Source organism: Coregonus lavaretus (genome assembly GCF_964263955.1).
Source record: "Coregonus lavaretus genome assembly, chromosome: 24".
Taxonomy (NCBI): Eukaryota; Metazoa; Chordata; class Actinopteri; order Salmoniformes; family Salmonidae; genus Coregonus; species Coregonus lavaretus.
This window is the reverse complement of record NC_140011.1, coordinates 18,238,810-18,255,920: the sequence shown is the minus strand read 5'-3', so window position 1 is coordinate 18,255,920 and position 17,111 is coordinate 18,238,810. Positions and strand designations below refer to the sequence as shown.

Here is a 17,111-nt window from a genome sequence, read left to right as displayed (position 1 = left end):
GCTCTGCACTGATGGTGCCCCGATCCCGCAGCTGAATCAACTTTAGGAGACGGTCCTGGCGCTTGCTGGACTTTCTTGGGCGCCCTGACGCCTTCTTCACAACAATTGAACCTCTCTCCTTGAAGTTCTTGATGATCCGATAAATGGTTGTGAAGCCCTTTTTTTGCAAAGCAATGATGACGGCACGTGTTTCCTTGCAGGTAACCATGGTTAACAGAGGAAGAACAATGATTTCAAGCACCACCCTCCTTTTAAAGCTTCCAGTCTGTTATTCTAATCTCAATCAACATGACAGAGTGATCTCCAGCCTTGTCCTCGTCAACACTCTCACCTGTGTTAACGAGAGAATCACTGACATGATGGCAGCTGGTCCTTTTGTGGCAGGGCTGAAATGCAGTGGAAATGTTTTTTGGGGGGGATTAAGTTCATTTTCATGGCAAAGAGGGACTTTGCAATTAATTGCAATTCATCTGATCACTCTTCATGACATTCTGGAGTATATGCAAATTGCCATCATCAAAACTGAGGCAGCAGACTTTGTGAAAATTAGTATTTGTATCATTCTCAAAACTTTTGACCACGACAGTACACTATTGTGAATAGGATGCCATTTGGGACATAGCCTGAGAGAGAAGTTATTACGTGTAGAGTGTCCATGGGTGTGTGTCTGTGGGGAACATTGTGGACACACAGGGTCCTGCCTCCCTCTACAGTCAGGTTTCTCTCCTCCATCTCCACCTACAGACATACTGACATGCTGCCCTGCAATCACAATACAATACAGACTGTCTAACGATGAAAACACTTAATCCAGTTAATCTGAGGATTTGCTGTGATTATTCACGATTAATCGCAAAATCAGAAATGGCTGAAATTGAGCTGTAATTCAATATTTTGTATACAAAAAGCATTACAAGAATATTGACGTCTTGATTTTTTCCAAAGTAACGGTAAGGAAAACAGGTAAATTGATAAAGCACACATTATTTAACCTTAAAGTCAACATGGTTTCACATGGCATTGTTATTTTAAGCTGTATAGATGATGTATTTGGATGTTTTCAGTGTATTTTGAACGCTTTCAGACAATGCGATTAATGCAATAAAAAAAAATGTGTGTACTAATATTACCAAAAGGTTACTCAAGTTAACTGATTAACTCTGACAGCCCTAATTAAAATACTATATTTTACATTTATATCATCATGTAACCTAGTGTATATAAAACAGAAGTATTTCTTACTTGTGTGGGCTCCTCTGTTCCTGACTGTCTCTGCTCTGCCACGGCTGCCTCCCCACGTTGCAGGGGACACTGGGATACGTCTGGAGGACTGAAGTCTGGGTGTGGACTGGGCATGCTCCGAATCTGTCGCTAGAGATAAAACAAATTAAAATCAATATTTTTTTCAGATGGCTTATACTTAGGGTTCCCAGAAAACATAGCATTCTAGTGAATGAAGAATGAAAGCTATTGTATTGTGAAGTGTATTTTGAAGTATATGTACAGTGGGTATCATAAGGACTTCTTCACATTTTATTGTGTTACAAAGTGTGATTACTATTTATTTAATTGTCATTTTTTGTCAACGATCTACACAAAATACTCTAATGTCAAAGTTGGGAAAATGTATGTAAAATGAAACACTAATATATTATATATATAATACAGTATATACTACATTGAGTATACCAAACATTAGGAACACCTTCCTAATATTGAGTTGAAACCCCCCCCCCAGTGTAAAACCCAGCAGCACTGCAGTTCTTGACACAAACCGGTGCTCCTGGCACCTACTACCATACCCCGTTAAAAGGCACTTCAATCTTTTGTCTTGCCCATTCACTCTCTGAATGGCACACATACACAATCCATGTCTCAATTGTCTCAAGACTTAAAAAACCTTCTTTAAACCCGTCTCCTCCCCTTCATCTACACTGATAGAAGTGGATTTAACAAGAGACATCAATAAGGTATCATTGCTTTCACCTGGATTCACCTGATCAGTCTATGTCATGGAAAGAGCAGGTGTTCTTAATGTTTTATACACTCAGTGTATATTAGATAAGTATTCACCCCCCTGGGTCAATACATGTTAGGACCTTTGGACAGAGATTACAGCTGTGAGTCTTCTTGGTTAGTCTCTAAGAGCTTTGCACACCTGGACTGTGCAATATTTGTACATCTGTCAAGATGTTGGGGGTCATGGCTAGACAACATTTTTAAAGTCTTGCCATAGATTTTCAAGCAGATTTAAGTCAAAACTGTAACTTGGCCACTCAGAAATATTAACTGTGTTCTTGGTAAGCAACTCCAGTGTATATTTGGCCTTGTGTTGTAGGTTATTGTCCTGCTGAAAAGTGAATTCATCTTCCAGTGTCTGGTGTAAAGCAGACTAAAGCAGGTTTTCCTCTAAGATTTTGCCTGTGCTTAGCTGCATCCCGTTTCTTTTTATCCTGAAATATTCCCCAGTCTTTGCCGATGGAAAGCCATCCACCACCATACTTGAAAATAAAGAGGCAGTTACTCAGTGATGTGTTGTGTTGGAATCGCCCCAAACATAAGGCTTTGCATTTAGGCCAAAACATTTATGCCTTTGCCATGTCTTCTTGCGGTATAATTTTTGTGCCTTGTTCCATACAAGATGCATGTTTTGGAATATGTTTATTGTGTATATTTGCATTCTTCTTTTCACTCTCACTGTCATTTAGGTCAATATTGCAGAGTAACTACAATGTTGTTGATCCATCCTTCATTTTCTCCCATCACAGCCATTCAACTCTGTAGTTGTTTTAAAATCACCAATGGCCTAATGGTGAAATCGCTGAGCAGTTTCCTTCCTGTCCTGCAGCTCAGTTCAAAAGGAGGACAATATTATTATTAACTTGACCATGCTTAAAGAGATATTCAATGTCAGATTTTTTATTGTTACCCATCTACCAATCACTGCCCTTCTTTGTGAGGCTTTTGGCCTTTGTAGTTGAATCTGTGCTTGAAATTCAATACTTGACTGAGGGACCTTACAGATGTTGTATGTATGGAGGACCGAGGAAGGGGAAGTCATTAAAAAATCATGTAAATCCCCATTATTTTACACAGAGTGAGTCCATGTAACTTCTTATGTGATTTGTTGAGGCAAATTTTACTCCTGAACTAATTTAGGCATACCTAAACAAAGGGGGTGAATACTTACGCAACAACTATATTTTAGTTATTTAATTTTTTGTAATTTGTAAACATTTATAGAATTTAATTTTCACTTTGACAGAGTATTTTGTGTAGATCAATGGCAAAAAAAAATCACAATTGAATACATTTCAATCCCACTTTGTAACGCAACAAAATCCAAGGGGGGTGAATAATTATGATACCCACTGTATGTACTGTGTAATGCAGAGTACTTTGCAGCAGACATAAGGCTCAAATAAAACATACAGTGGGGGAAAAAAGTATTTAGTCAGCCACCAATTGTGCAAGTTCTCCCACTTAAAAAGATGAGAGAGGCCTGTAATTTTCATCATAGGTACACGTCAACTATGACAGACAAATTGAGAAAAAATTATCCAGAAAATCACTTTGTAGGATTTTTTATGAATTTATTTGCAAATTATGGTGGAAAATAAGTATTTGGTCACCTACAAACAAGCAAGATTTCTGGCTCTCACTGACCTGTAACTTCTTATTTAAGAGGCTCCTCTGTCCTCCACTCGTTACCTGTATTAATGGCACCTGTTTGAACTTGTTATCAGTATAAAAGACACATGTCCACAACCTCAAACAGTCACACTCCAAACTCCACTATGGCCAAGACCAAAGAGCTGTCAAAGGAGACCAGAAACAAAATTGTAGACCTGCACCAGGCTGGGAAGACTGAATCTGCAATAGGTAAGCAGCTTGGTTTGAAGAAATCAACTGTGGGAGCAATTATTAGGAAATGGAAGACATACAAGACCACTGATAATCTCCCTCAATCTGGGGCTCCACGCAAGATCTCACCCCGTGGGGTCAAAATGATCACAAGAACAGTGAGCAAAAATCCAAGAACCACACGGGGAGACATAGTGAATGACCTGCAGAGAGCTGGGACCAAAGTAACAAAGCCTACCATCAGTAACACACTACGCAGCCAGGGACTCAAATCCTGCAGTGCAAGACGTGTCCCCCTGCTTAAGCCAGTACATGTCCAGGCCCGTCTGAAGTTTGCTAGAGTGTATTTGGATGATCCAGAAGAGGATTGGGAGAATGTCATATGGTCAGATGAAACCAAAATAGAACTTTTTGGTAAAAACTCAACTCGTCGTGTTTGGAGGACAAAGAATGCTGAGTTGCATCCAAATAACACCATACCTACTGTGAAGCATGGGGGTGGAAACATCATGCTTTGGGGCTGTTTCTCTGCAAAGGGACCAGGACGACTGATCCGTGTGTCACGGATTCTGCCGAGGCTGCTCCCCCTCCTGGTACGAGCAGGCGTCGGCGGTCGCCGTCCCCGGAGTACTAGCTGCCACCGATCTATGTTTCTGTGTGTGATTGCTTTTGTCTGTCTGTCACACCTGTGTCCTATTGTGTATTCATCACCTGTCCTATAAGTTCCGTCTTTTTGCTTGGTAGGATTGTGTGTTGTTGTTCGCCTGTCGTTGTGCTGCGTGTTTTGTTTCTTGTTTGCATTTTTTGTGTTTTACGCATTTTGCGTAAATGCTCGCCTCTTGTTGTTTGAGGTCGTTTGTTTTCCGTTTCCTTTTGAAAATTTTGAGTAAACTCTGTTGGACTGAGCCTCGGTGTCCTGCGCCTGACTTCCACCACACATACACCTCACCTAATGACAGAACAACACACCATCTCCATGGAGTCAGCAGGAACAGCGGCGATACCCGATTCCCTGGAGGACCGGATTAATTACCAGGACGCCATGATCCGGCAACTCGGGGTCGCCATGGACGAGGTGTCCAACAGTCTGCGCCGGTTGATGAATCGGGAGGTGCCCACGCCTTCTCACACCATCCCAGCACCAACGGCCAGTCCTCCTCTCTCAGCACCGGAACCCAGTGGCATTCGGCTCTCGCTCCCGAGGGCATATGACGGTTCTGCAGCCGGGTGTCAGGGCTTTCTCCTACAGGTAGAACTTTACCTGGCCACCATACACCCGGCGCCCTCGGGATACGAGAGCATCTCCGCCCTCATCTCCTGTCTCTCCGGGAAGGCGTTGGAGTGGGCCAACGCCGAATGGAGGGGAATAGACGCCGCCACCATCACCTACGCGGAGTTTTCCCGCCGCTTCAGGACTGTCTTCGATCATCCACCTGAGGGGAAAGCGGCGGGAGAGCGTCTATTCCACCTCCGACAGGGGAAGAGGAGCGCACAGGAGTTCGCACTGGAGTTCCGGACACTAGCAGCGGATGCGGGATGGAATGAGAGGGCCCTCATTGACCACTATCGGTGTAGCCTACGAGAGGACGTTCGTCGTGAGATGGCCTGCAGGGACACCAACCTGTCGTTCGACCAGCTGGTGGACATCTCCATCAGTCTAGACACCCTGCTGGCTACCCGCGGACGTCCCGAGTGGGGGTCGTCCATTCCATCCTCCAGCACCTCCGAGCCTATTCCTATGGAGCTCGGGGGTGCTGGCACTAGAGAGAGGAGGAGGGAGAACCCGAGGAGGGCCAACCCCTGCACCAACTGTGGCCGTGGAGGACACACCACGGCCAGGTGCTGGGGAGGGTCTTCTGAGAGAGGGGACAACAGGTCACGCACTGGGGAGTCATTTCAGGTGAGTAGGCGCCCCACTTACCCAGAGCTCTCTGTTGGTCACATGAGTATTCCTGTGCGTTTTTCACAGGTGGCACCTCATTCCCAGCATAAGGCGCTAGTAGATTCAGGCGCAGCTGGGAACTTTATTGATCGTAAATTTTGTGCTAGGTTAGGAATTCCCCTTCGGCCGGTAGAAGTTCCATTCCCTGTCCATGCATTAGACAGCCGGCCGTTGGGGTCGGGTCTGATCAGGGATGTCACAGCACCGCTGACTATGACTACGCAGGGGGGTCATGAGGAGATCATTCAGTTCTATCTGATTGACTCTCCTGCGTACCCAGTGGTGTTGGGGCTTCCCTGGTTAAGTACCCACGATCCTACCATAGCGTGGCAACAGAGGGCTCTTATGGAGTGGTCTGCCCAGTGTGTAGGGAGATGTCTAGGTGTTTCCATAGGGGCGACCTCGGTAGAGAGTCCGAACCAAGTGCCCGCACTGCGCATTCCCCCCGAGTATGAGGATTTAGCACTGGTCTTTAGTAAATCGAGGGCAGCAAGGCTACCTCCTCATAGACAGGGGGACTGTGCGATAAATATCCAGACTGGAGCAGCTCTTCCCAGGAGTCATGTGTATCCCCTGTCTCAAGAGGAGACAGCGGCTATGGAGACATACATAGCCGAGTCCTTGGCACAGGGATACATACGGCCCTCTACTTCCCCAGTCTCCTCGAGTTTCTTCTTTGTGAAGAAGAAGGACGGGGGATTGCGCCCGTGTATTGATTATCGTAGTCTCAATCAGATTACAGTTAAATACAGCTACCCACTGCCACTGATTGCGACGATGACGGAATCATTACGCGGAGCGCGATTCTTCACAAAGTTAGATCTCAGGAGCGCGTACAATCTGGTGCGCATTAAGGGGGGGGATGAATGGAAGACAGCATTTAGTACCACCTCGGGTCATTACGAGTATCTCGTCATGCCATACGGGTTAATGAATGCTCCTTCAGTCTTCCAATCCTTTGTTGACGAGATTTTCCGGGACATGCATGGGCAGGGTGTAGTAGTTTACATCGACGACATCCTGGTGTACTCTTCTACACGAGCCGAGCATGTAGCCCAGGTGCGCCGAGTATTGAGACGACTGTTGGAGCATGACTTGTATGTCAAGGCAGAGAAATGCCTGTTCTTCCAGGAGTCCGTCTCCTTTTTGGGTTATCGGTTGTCCGCGTCTGGCGTGGAGATGGAGGTAGATCGGGTATCGGCTGTGCGTAATTGGCAAACTCCAACCACCGTAAAAGAGGTGCAGCGGTTCTTGGGTTTTGCTAATTACTACCGGAGGTTTATCCGGGGCTTTGGACAGGTTGCAGTTCCCATTACGTCCCTGCTAAAGGGGGGTCCGGTGCGCTTGCAGTGGTCAGCTGAGGCGGACAGGGCATTTGTCAAGCTTAAGAACCTGTTCGCCTCGGCCCCGGTGCTGGCGCATCCGGATCCCTCTTTGCCTTTCCAAGTAGAGGTGGACGCGTCCGAGACCGGTATTGGGGCAGTCCTGTCACAACGGTCCGGCACGCCACCTAAGCTCCGCCCCTGTGCATTCTACTCTAAGAAGCTCAGCTCGGCGGAGCGCAATTATGACGTTGGGGACAGGGAGCTGTTAGCTGTAGTCCAGGCCCTAAAGGTGTGGAGGCATTGGCTTGAGGGGGCTCAACACCCTTTCCTCATTCTGACTGATCACCGTAACCTGGAGTACATCCGGGCAGCTAGGAGATTGAACCCTCGTCAGGCTAGGTGGAACATGTTCCTGACCCGGTTTGTTTTTAAGATCACATACATCCCTGGGTCCCAGAACGGTAAGGCAGACGCCCTGTCCCGGCAGTATGACACAGAGGAGAGGTCCATTGAGCCTATTTCCATACTGCCGGAGTCTTGTCTGGTGGCTCCGGTAGTATGGGAGGTCGATGCGGAAATCGAGCGGGCGCTGCGTACCGACCCTACTCCCCCCGAGTGTCCTGTGGGGCGGACGTACGTTCCGCTCGAGGTTCGTGATCGGCTTATTTCTTGGGCTCATACATCACCCTCCTCTGGACATCCTGGTATTGGTCGGACGGTGCACTGCCTTAGCGTAAAATACTGGTGGCCAACGTTAGCCAGGGATGTGAGGGTTTATGTCTCCTCCTGCTCGGTATGTGCCCAGTGTAAGGCACCTAGACATTTGCCCAGAGGTAAGTTACATCCTCTGCCCGTTCCACAACGACCATGGTCCCACCTCTCGGTAGATTTTGTGACCGATCTACCCCCTTCCCAGGGTAATACCACCATTTTGGTCGTTGTGGATCGGTTTTCTAAGGCCTGTCGTCTCCTCCCACTGCCGGGTCTCCCTACTGCCCTACAGACCGCCGAGGCCCTCTTTACCCACGTGTTCCGGCACTATGGGGTCCCCGAGGATATTGTGTCCGACCGAGGTCCCCAGTTCACCTCCAGAGTCTGGGGGGCTTTCATGGAACGCCTGGGGGTCTCGGTTAGCCTTACCTCGGGGTACCACCCAGAGAGCAATGGGCAGGTTGAACGTGTGAACCAGGATGTGGGTAGGTTTTTGAGGTCCTATTGCCGGGACCGGCCGGAGGAGTGGTCGAGGTATATCCCCTGGGCAGAGATGGCCCAGAACTCTCTCCGCCACTCCTCCACCGGATTAACACCTTTCCAGTGTATTTTAGGGTATCAGCCGGTCCTGGCACCGTGGCACGAGAGCCAGACCGAGGCCCCTGCGGTGGACGAGTGGATTCGGCGCTCGGAGGAGACGTGGGACGCTGCCCATGTCCATCTGCAGCGTGCCATCCGTCAACAAAAGGCGAGCGCCGATCGCCACCGCAGTGAGGGGCCGGTGTACGCACCGGGAGATCGAGTCTGGCTCTCGACTCGAAACCTGCCCCTCCGCCTGCCCTGCCGGAAGCTGGGTCGGCGGTTTGTGGGGCCCTTTAAAGTCCTGAGAAGGTTGAACGAGGTGTGTTACAGGTTACAACTGCCTATAGAGTACAAAAATATTAACCCCTCGTTCCATGTGTCTCTTCTCAGGCCGGTGGTAGCTGGTCCACTCCAGGATAATGAGATAGGAGAGACCCCTCCGCCCCCTTTGGACATCGAGGGGGCCCCGGCGTACAGAGTCCGGACCATCTTGGACTCGAGGCGCCGGATGAGTGGTCTCCAGTATCTCGTGGAGTGGGAGGGGTACGGTCCGGAGGAACGGTGCTGGGTGCCCAGGAGGGACATCCTCGATCCATCCCTCCTGACTGATTTCCACCGTGGGCATCCCACGCGCCCGGGTCCGCGTCCTCCTGGCCGTCCCCGAGGCCGGGGTCGGCGCACGGCTGGAGCCGCGCGTCAAGGGGGGGGTACTGTCACGGATTCTGCCGAGGCTGCTCCCCCTCCTGGTACGAGCAGGCGTCGGCGGTCGCCGTCCCCGGAGTACTAGCTGCCACCGATCTATGTTTCTGTGTGTGATTGCTTTTGTCTGTCTGTCACACCTGTGTCCTATTGTGTATTCATCACCTGTCCTATAAGTTCCGTCTTTTTGCTTGGTAGGATTGTGTGTTGTTGTTCGCCTGTCGTTGTGCTGCGTGTTTTGTTTCTTGTTTGCATTTTTTGTGTTTTACGCATTTTGCGTAAATGCTCGCCTCTTGTTGTTTGAGGTCGTTTGTTTTCCGTTTCCTTTTGGAAATTTTGAGTAAACTCTGTTGGACTGAGCCTCGGTGTCCTGCGCCTGACTTCCACCACACATACACCTCACCTAATGACACCGTGTAAAGGAAAGAATGAATGGGGCCATGTATCGTGAGATTTTGAGTGAAAACCTCCTTCCATCAGCAAGGGCATTGAAGATGAAACGTGGCTGGGTCTTTCAGCATGACAATGATCCCAAACACACCGCCCGGGCAACGAAGGAGTGGCTTCGTAAGAAGCATTTCAAGGTCCTGGAGTGGCCTAGCCAGTCTCCAGATCTCAACCCCATAGAAAATCTTTGGAGGGAGTTGAAAGTCCGTGTTGCCCAGTGACAGCCCCAAAACATCACTGCTCTAGAGGAGATCTGCATGGAGGAATGGGCCAAAATACCAGCAACAGTTTGTGAAAACCTTGTGAAGACTTACAGAAAACGTTTGACCTGTGTCATTGCCAACAAAGGGTATATAACAAAGTATTGAGAAACTTTTGTTATTGACCAAATACTTATTTTCCACCATAATTTGCAAATAAATTCATTAAAAATCCTACAATGTGATTTTCTGGAATTCTTTTTCTCATTTTGTCTGTCATAGTTGATGTGTACCTATGATGAAAATTACAGGCCTCTCTCATCTTTTTAAGTGGGAGAACTTGCACAATTGGTGGCTGACTAAAGACTTTTTTTCCCCACTGTATTTATTAATATTTGTCACATGCGCCAAATACAACAGGTGTAGACTTTTTCCCAACAATGCAGTTAAAAAGTTTAAAAAATTGAATAATTGCAAATTAGAAAAAATAGGAAACAGTAACACAAAATAACAATAACAAGGCTATATACAAGGGGTACCAGTACCGAGTCAATGTGCAGGGGTACGAGGTAGTTGAGGTAATATGTACATGTAGGTAGAGGTAAAAGTGACTAGGCAATCAGGATAGATAATAAACAGAGTAGCAGCAGCCTATGTGAAGAGTGTGATGGTGTGTCTATGTGTGAATGTGGCGTCAATATGCATGTGTGTGTGTTTTGTGTGTGTGAGCGTATGTAGTGTGTGTGTGTGTGTGTGTTGGAGTTTCAGTGTAGTATGTGTGAGTGTTTGGGTAGAGTCCAGTGTGTGCATAGAGCCAGTGAAAGAATGTCAGTGCAAAACAAAATCAAATCAAATCAAATTTTATTGGTCACATGCGCCGAATACAACAGGTGCAGACATTACAGTGAAATGCTTACTTACAGCCCTTAACCAACAGTGCATGTATTTTTAACAAAAAAAGTAAAAATAAAACAGCAACAAAAAAAGTGTTGAGAAAAAAAAGAGCAGAAGTAAAATAAAATAACAGTAGGGAGGCTATATATACAGGGGGGTACCGTTGCAGAGTCAATGTGCGGGGGCACCGGCTAGTTGAGGTAATATGTACATGTGGGTAGAGTTAAAGTGACTATGCATAAATAATTAACAGAGTAGCAGCAGCGTAAAAAGGATGGGGTGGGGGGGCAGTGCAAATAGTCCGGGTAGCCATGATTAGCTGTTCAGGAGTCTTATGGCTTGGGGGTAGAAGCTGTTGAGAAGTCTTTTGGACCTAGACTTGGCACTCCAGTACCGCTTGCCAGGCGGTAGCAGAGAGAACAGTCTATGACTAGGGTGGCTGGAGTCTTTGACAATTTTGAGGGCCTTCCTCTGACACCGCCTGGTATAGAGGTCCTGGATGGCAGGAAGCTTGGCCCCAGTGATGTACTGGGCCGTACGCACTACCCTCTGTAGTGCCTTGCGGTCGGAGGCCAAGCAGTTGCCATACCAGGCGGTGATGCAACCAGTCAGGATGCTCTCGATGGTGCAGGTGTATAATTTTTTGAGGATCTGAGGACCCATGCCAAATCTTTTCAGTCTCCTGAGGGGGAATAGGCTTTGTCGTGCCCTCTTCACGACTGTCTTGGTGTGTTTGGACCATGATAGTTTGTTGGTGATGTGGACACCAAGGAACTTGAAGCTCTCAATCTGTTCCACTACAGCCCCGTCGATGAGAATGGGGGCGTGCTCAGTCCTCTTTTTTTTCCTGTAGTCCACAATCATCTCCTTTGTCTTGGTCACGTTGAGGGAGAGGTTGTTGTCCTGGCACCTCACGGCCAGGTCTCTGACCTCCTCCCTATAGGCTGTCTCATCGTTGTCGGTGATCAGGCCTACCACTGTTGTGTCGTCAGCAAACTTAATGATGGTGTTGGAGTCGTGCCTGGCCATGCAGTCATGGGTGAACAGAGAGTACAGGAGGGGACTGAGCACGCACCCTTGAGGGGCCCCCGTGTTGAGGATCAGTGTGGCAGATGTGTTGTTACCTACCCTTACCACCTGGGGGCGGCCCGTCAGGAAGTCCAGGATCCAGTTGCAGAGGGAGGTGTTTAGTCCCAGGATCCTTAGCTTAGTGATGAGCTTAGAGGGCACTATGGTGTTGAATGCTGAGCTGTAGTCAATGAATAGCATTCTCACGTAGGTGTTCCTCTTGTCCAGGTGGGAAAGGGCAGTGTGGAGTGCAATAGAGATTGCATCATCTGTGGATCTGTTGGGGCGGTATGCAAATTGGAGTGGGTCTAGGGTTTCTGGGATAATGCTGTTGATGTGAGCCATGACCAGCCTTTCAAAGCACTTCATGGCTACAGACGTCAGTGCTACAGGTCGGTAGTCATTTAGGCAGGTTATCTTAGAGTCCTTGGGCACGGGGACTATGGTGGTCTGCTTGAAACATGTAGGTATTACAGACTGGGTCAGGGACATGTTGAAAATGTCAGTGAAGACACTTGCCAGTTGGTCAGCACGCTCGGAGTACACGTCCTGGTAATCCGTCTGGCCCTGCGGCCTTGTGAATGTTGACCTGCTTAAAAGTCTTACTCACATCGGCTACGGAGAGCGTGATCACATAGTCATCCGGAACAGCTGGTGCTCTCATGCATGCTTCAGTGTTGCTTGCCTCGAAGCGAGCATAGAAGTGGTTTAGCTCGTCTGGTAGGCTTGTGTCACTGGGCAGCTCGCGGCTGTGCTTCCCTTTGTAGTCTGTAATAGTTTTCAAGCCCTGCCACATCCGACGAGCGTCAGAGCCAGTGTAGTACGATTCAATCTTAGTCCTGTATTGACTCTTTGCCTGTTTGATGGTTCGTCGGAGGGCATAGCGGGATTTCTTATAAGCGTCCGGGTTAGAGTCCCGTTCCTTGAAAGCGGCAGCTCTACCCTTTAGCTCAGTGCGGATGTTTCCTGTAATCCATGGCTTCTGGTTGGGGTATGTACGTACGGTCACTGTGGGGACGACATCATCGATGCACTTATTGATGAAGCCAGTGACTGATGTGGTGTACTCCTCAATGCTGTCTGAAGAATCCCGGAACATGTTCCAGTCTGTGCTAGCAAAACAGTCCTGTAGCTTAGCATCTGCGTCATCTGACCACTTTTTTTATTAACCGAGTCACTGGTGCTTCCTGCTTTAGTTTTTGCTTATAAGCAGGAATCAGGAGGATAGAGTTATGGTCAGATTTGCCAAATGGAGGGCGAGGGAGAGCTTTGTATGCGTCTCTGTGTGTGGAGTAAAGGTGGTCTATAGTTTTTTTTCCTCTGGTTGCACATTTAACATGCTGGTAGAAATTAGGTAGAACGGATTTAAGTTTCCCTGCATTAAAGTCCCTGGCCACTAGGAGCGCTGCATCTGGATGAGCGTTTTCCTGTTGATTTATGGCCTTGTACAACTCATTCAGTGCAATCTTAATGCCAGCATTGGTTTGTGGTGGTAAATTGACAGCTATGAAAAATATAGATGAAAACTCTCTTGGTAAATAGTGTGGTCTACAGCTTATCATAAGATACTCTACCTCAGGCGAGCAAAACCTCGAGACTTCCTTAGTATTTGATTTTGTGCACCAGCTGTTGTTTACAAATATACACAGACCGCCACCCCTTGTCTTACCGGAGTCAGCCGTTCTATCCTGCCGATGTAGCGTATAGCCCGCTAGCTGTATGTTATCCATGTCGTCGTTCAGCCACGACTCGGTGAAACATAAGATATTACAGTTTTTAATGTACCGTTGGTAGGATAACCGTAATCTTAGGTCATCCAATTTATTTTCAAATGATTGAACGTTGGCTAATAGGATTGATGGAAGAGGCAGTTTACTCGCTCGCCGTCGGATCCTTACAAGGCACCCCGATCTATATCCACGATATCTCCGTCTCTTCCTCACGCGAATGACGGGGATTTGGGCCTTGTCGGGTGTCTGTATGATATCCTTCGCGGCCGCCTCGTTGAAGAAAAAATCTTCGTCCAATACGAGGTGAGTAATCGCTGTCCTGATATCCAGAAGCTCTTTTTGGTTATAAGAGACGATGGCAGAAACATTATGTACAAAATAAATTACAAATAACGCGGAAAAACACACATAATAGTACAATTGGTTAGAGGGCTGTAAAACGGCAGCCATCTTCTCCGGCGCTGTTATACAGGGGGTCAATGCAAATATTCCGGCCAGCCATTTGATTAACTGTTCAGCTGTCATATGGTAGAAGCTGTTCAGGAGCCTTTTGGTCCCAGACTTGGTGCTCCGGTACCACTTGCTGTGCGGTAGCAGAGAGAACAGTCTATGACTTGGGTGGTTGGAGTCTTTGACAATTTTTAGGGCCTTCAAGTTTCAAGTTTTAATGTCACATGCACAAGTACAGTGAAATGCCTTTCTTGCTAACTCAAAACCATACAATGCAATAATCAATAACAATGTAATACTAGAAAAACCACAAGAAAAATAAGTATTAATATGAAGAACACAATAAGTCCGTAAGTAAGCATACTATATACAGGGTCAGTTCCAATACCATATTTACAATGTGCATGGATACTGGAGTGATGGAGGTAGATATGTATAGGGGTAAGGTGACTAGGTAACAGGATATAAGATAAACAGAGTAGCAGCAGCTTGTATGTGAGTGGGTGTGTATGTGTAGAGTCAGTATAAATGTATGTGCATATTATATGTGAGTGAGCAGATGATGGAGTGAGTGTGTGTGTGACTGTGTAGAGCTCTGTGAGTGTGCATGGAGAGTGGGAAAATAAAAAATAAAGATACAAGGTTAACTCAGATAGTCTGTGTAGCTATTATGTTAGCTATTTATCAGTCTTATTGCTTGGGGATAGAAGCTATTCAAGAGCTTGTTGGTGTCAGACTTAATGCACCGGTACCGCATGCCGTGCGGAAGCAGAGAGAATAGTCTATGGCTTGGGTGGTTGGAGTCTTTAACAATTTTCCGGCCCTTCCTTCCACACCACCTGATATACATGTCCTGGATGGCAGGGAGATCAGCCCCAGTGATGTACTGGCCTACCGCATCACCCTCTGTAGCGCCATGCGATTGAGGGCGGTGCTATTGCTATACCAGGCAGTGATGCAGCCAGTCAAGATGCTCTCAATGGTACAGCTGTAGAACCTTTTGAGGATCTGAGGGCCCATGCCAAACTTTTTCAACCTCCTGAGGGGGAAGAGGCGCTGTCGCGCCTTCTTCATGACTGTGCGTGTGTGTATGGACAATTTTAAGTCGTTAGTGATTGGACACCAAGGAACTTGAAGCTCTCGACCTGCTCCACTGCAGCATTGTCGATGTGGATCGGGGCGTGCTCATGCTCCTGTTTCCTGTAGTCCACGATCAGCTCCTTGGTCTTACTGACATTGAGGGAGAGGTTGTTGCTCTGGTACCACACTGCCAGGTCACTGACCTCCTCCCTGTAGGCTGACTCAGCGTCGCCGGTGATCAGGCCTACCACCGTCGTGTCGTCAGCAAACTTGACGATGAAGTTGGAGTCGTGCGTGGCCACGCAGTTGTGGGTGAACAGAGAGTACAGGAGGGGACTAAGCACACACCCCTGTGGGGCCCCAGTGTTTAGGGTCAGCGTGGCGGAGGTGATGTTGCCTACCCTCACCACCTTGGGTCGGCCTGTCAGGAAGTCCAGAATCCTAGTTGCAGAGGGAGGTGTTCAGACCCAGAGTCCTAAGCTTGGTGACAAGCTTGGAGGGGACAATGGTGTTGAACTAGGTGGGTGAGGGCAGTGTGGAGACCTGATTAAAAACCTTTTTCACGTCAGCCTTGGAGCGCGAGATCACCCAATCCTCTGGGTCAAAGCGTGCATAAAATGCATGGAGTTCGTCTGGTAGAGAGGCATCGTTGGGCAGATCACGGTTGGGTTGGGTCTTTCTTTTTTTTCTTTTTTTATCTGTAATGGACTGTAGCTCCTGCCACATGCAGTGGGCATTGAAGCCTGTGTAGTATGATTCCACCTTATTCCTATATTGTCCTTTTGCTCGTTTGATGACTCTGCGGAGGTCATAGAGGGACTTATTGTACTTATTGTACACAGCCCATCTGAAATTAGCCCACCCAACTACCTCATCCCCATATTGTTATTTATTTTGCTCATTTGCACCCCAGTATATCTTGCACATCTATCATTCCAGTGTTAATACTAATTGTAATTATTTTGCACTATGGCCTATTTATTGCCTTACCTCCATAACTTGCTACATTTGCACACACTGTATATATATATATATTTTCTATTTTCTGTTGTATTTTTGACTTTATGTTTTGGTTTACCCCATATGTAACTCTGTGTTGTTGTTTTCAAATCGCACTGCTTTGCTTTATCTTGGCCAGGTCTCAGTTGTAAATGAGAACTTGTTCTCAACTGGCTTACCTGGTTAAATAAAGGTGAAATAAAAACATATTCCTGTCCTCAGCCGTAGCCTCAAGGTTGTCTACGATAGCTCTGTGTGCGGTAGCCCTGTCCTTTAGTTTAGCACCAACCTCTGTGTTAATCCAGGGCTTTTGATTGGAGAAGCAGCGAACCCTCACCGTGGGGACAACATCGCTGATGCATTTCCTAATGAAGCCAGTAACAGAGGTGGTTAGCTCGTCAATGTTATCGGCGGATTCTCGAAACATATTCCAATCAGCGCTAGCAAAGCAGTCATGTAGCGTAATCTCTGATTCTGGTGACCATTTCTCAATGGAGCGAGTCTCTGGTACTTCCTGTTTGAGTTTCTGCTTGTAAACAGGAAGCAGGAGTACGGAGTCATTATCTGATTTGCCGAATGGCAGACGAGGGAGGGCCTTGTATGCTTGCTTGTGGGTGGAATAACAGTGGTCTAGGACTTTATCGCCCCTAATGGTGTTGGAGACGTGTTGATGGAAGTTCTTCTGAGACCGCCTGGTATAGAGGTCCTGGGTGGCAGGGAGCTCGGCCCCAGTGATGTACTGGGTCGTACGCACAACCCTCTGTAGCGCCTTGCGGTCGGATGCCGAGCAGTTGCCATACCAGGCGGTGATGCAGCCAGTCAAGATGCTCTCAATGGTACAGCTGTAGAACCTTTTGAGGATCTGAGGGCCCATGCCAAATCTTTTCAGCCTCCTGAGGGAGAAGAGGCATTGTCATGCCCTCTTCACAACGGTGTTGGTGTGTTTGGACCATGATAGGTCCTTAGTAATGGGGACACCGAGGAACTTGAAGCTCGTGTTGAAGGTCTGCGTGGCAGATGTGTTGTTGCCTACCTTCACCAACTGGGGGTGGCCCGTCAGGAAGTCCAGGATCCAGATGCAGAGGGAGGTGTTAGATCCCAGGGTCCTTACCTTAGTGAT

General features: G+C 47.6%; 1 protein-coding gene across 1 annotated transcript in view; it reads right to left on the bottom strand.

Moving 5' to 3' along the window:
* Positions 1-17,111, bottom strand: part of akna (AT-hook transcription factor) — a 53,356-nt gene that overhangs the window by 10,727 nt on the left and 25,518 nt on the right. The window contains exons 18-19 of the mRNA XM_084139996.1: positions 1,243-1,371; positions 643-762 (exon numbers count right to left, since the gene is read on the bottom strand). Coding sequence (XP_083996122.1) covers positions 643-762; positions 1,243-1,371 — 249 coding nt within the window. The remainder of the gene's footprint in view (positions 1-642; positions 763-1,242; positions 1,372-17,111) is intronic.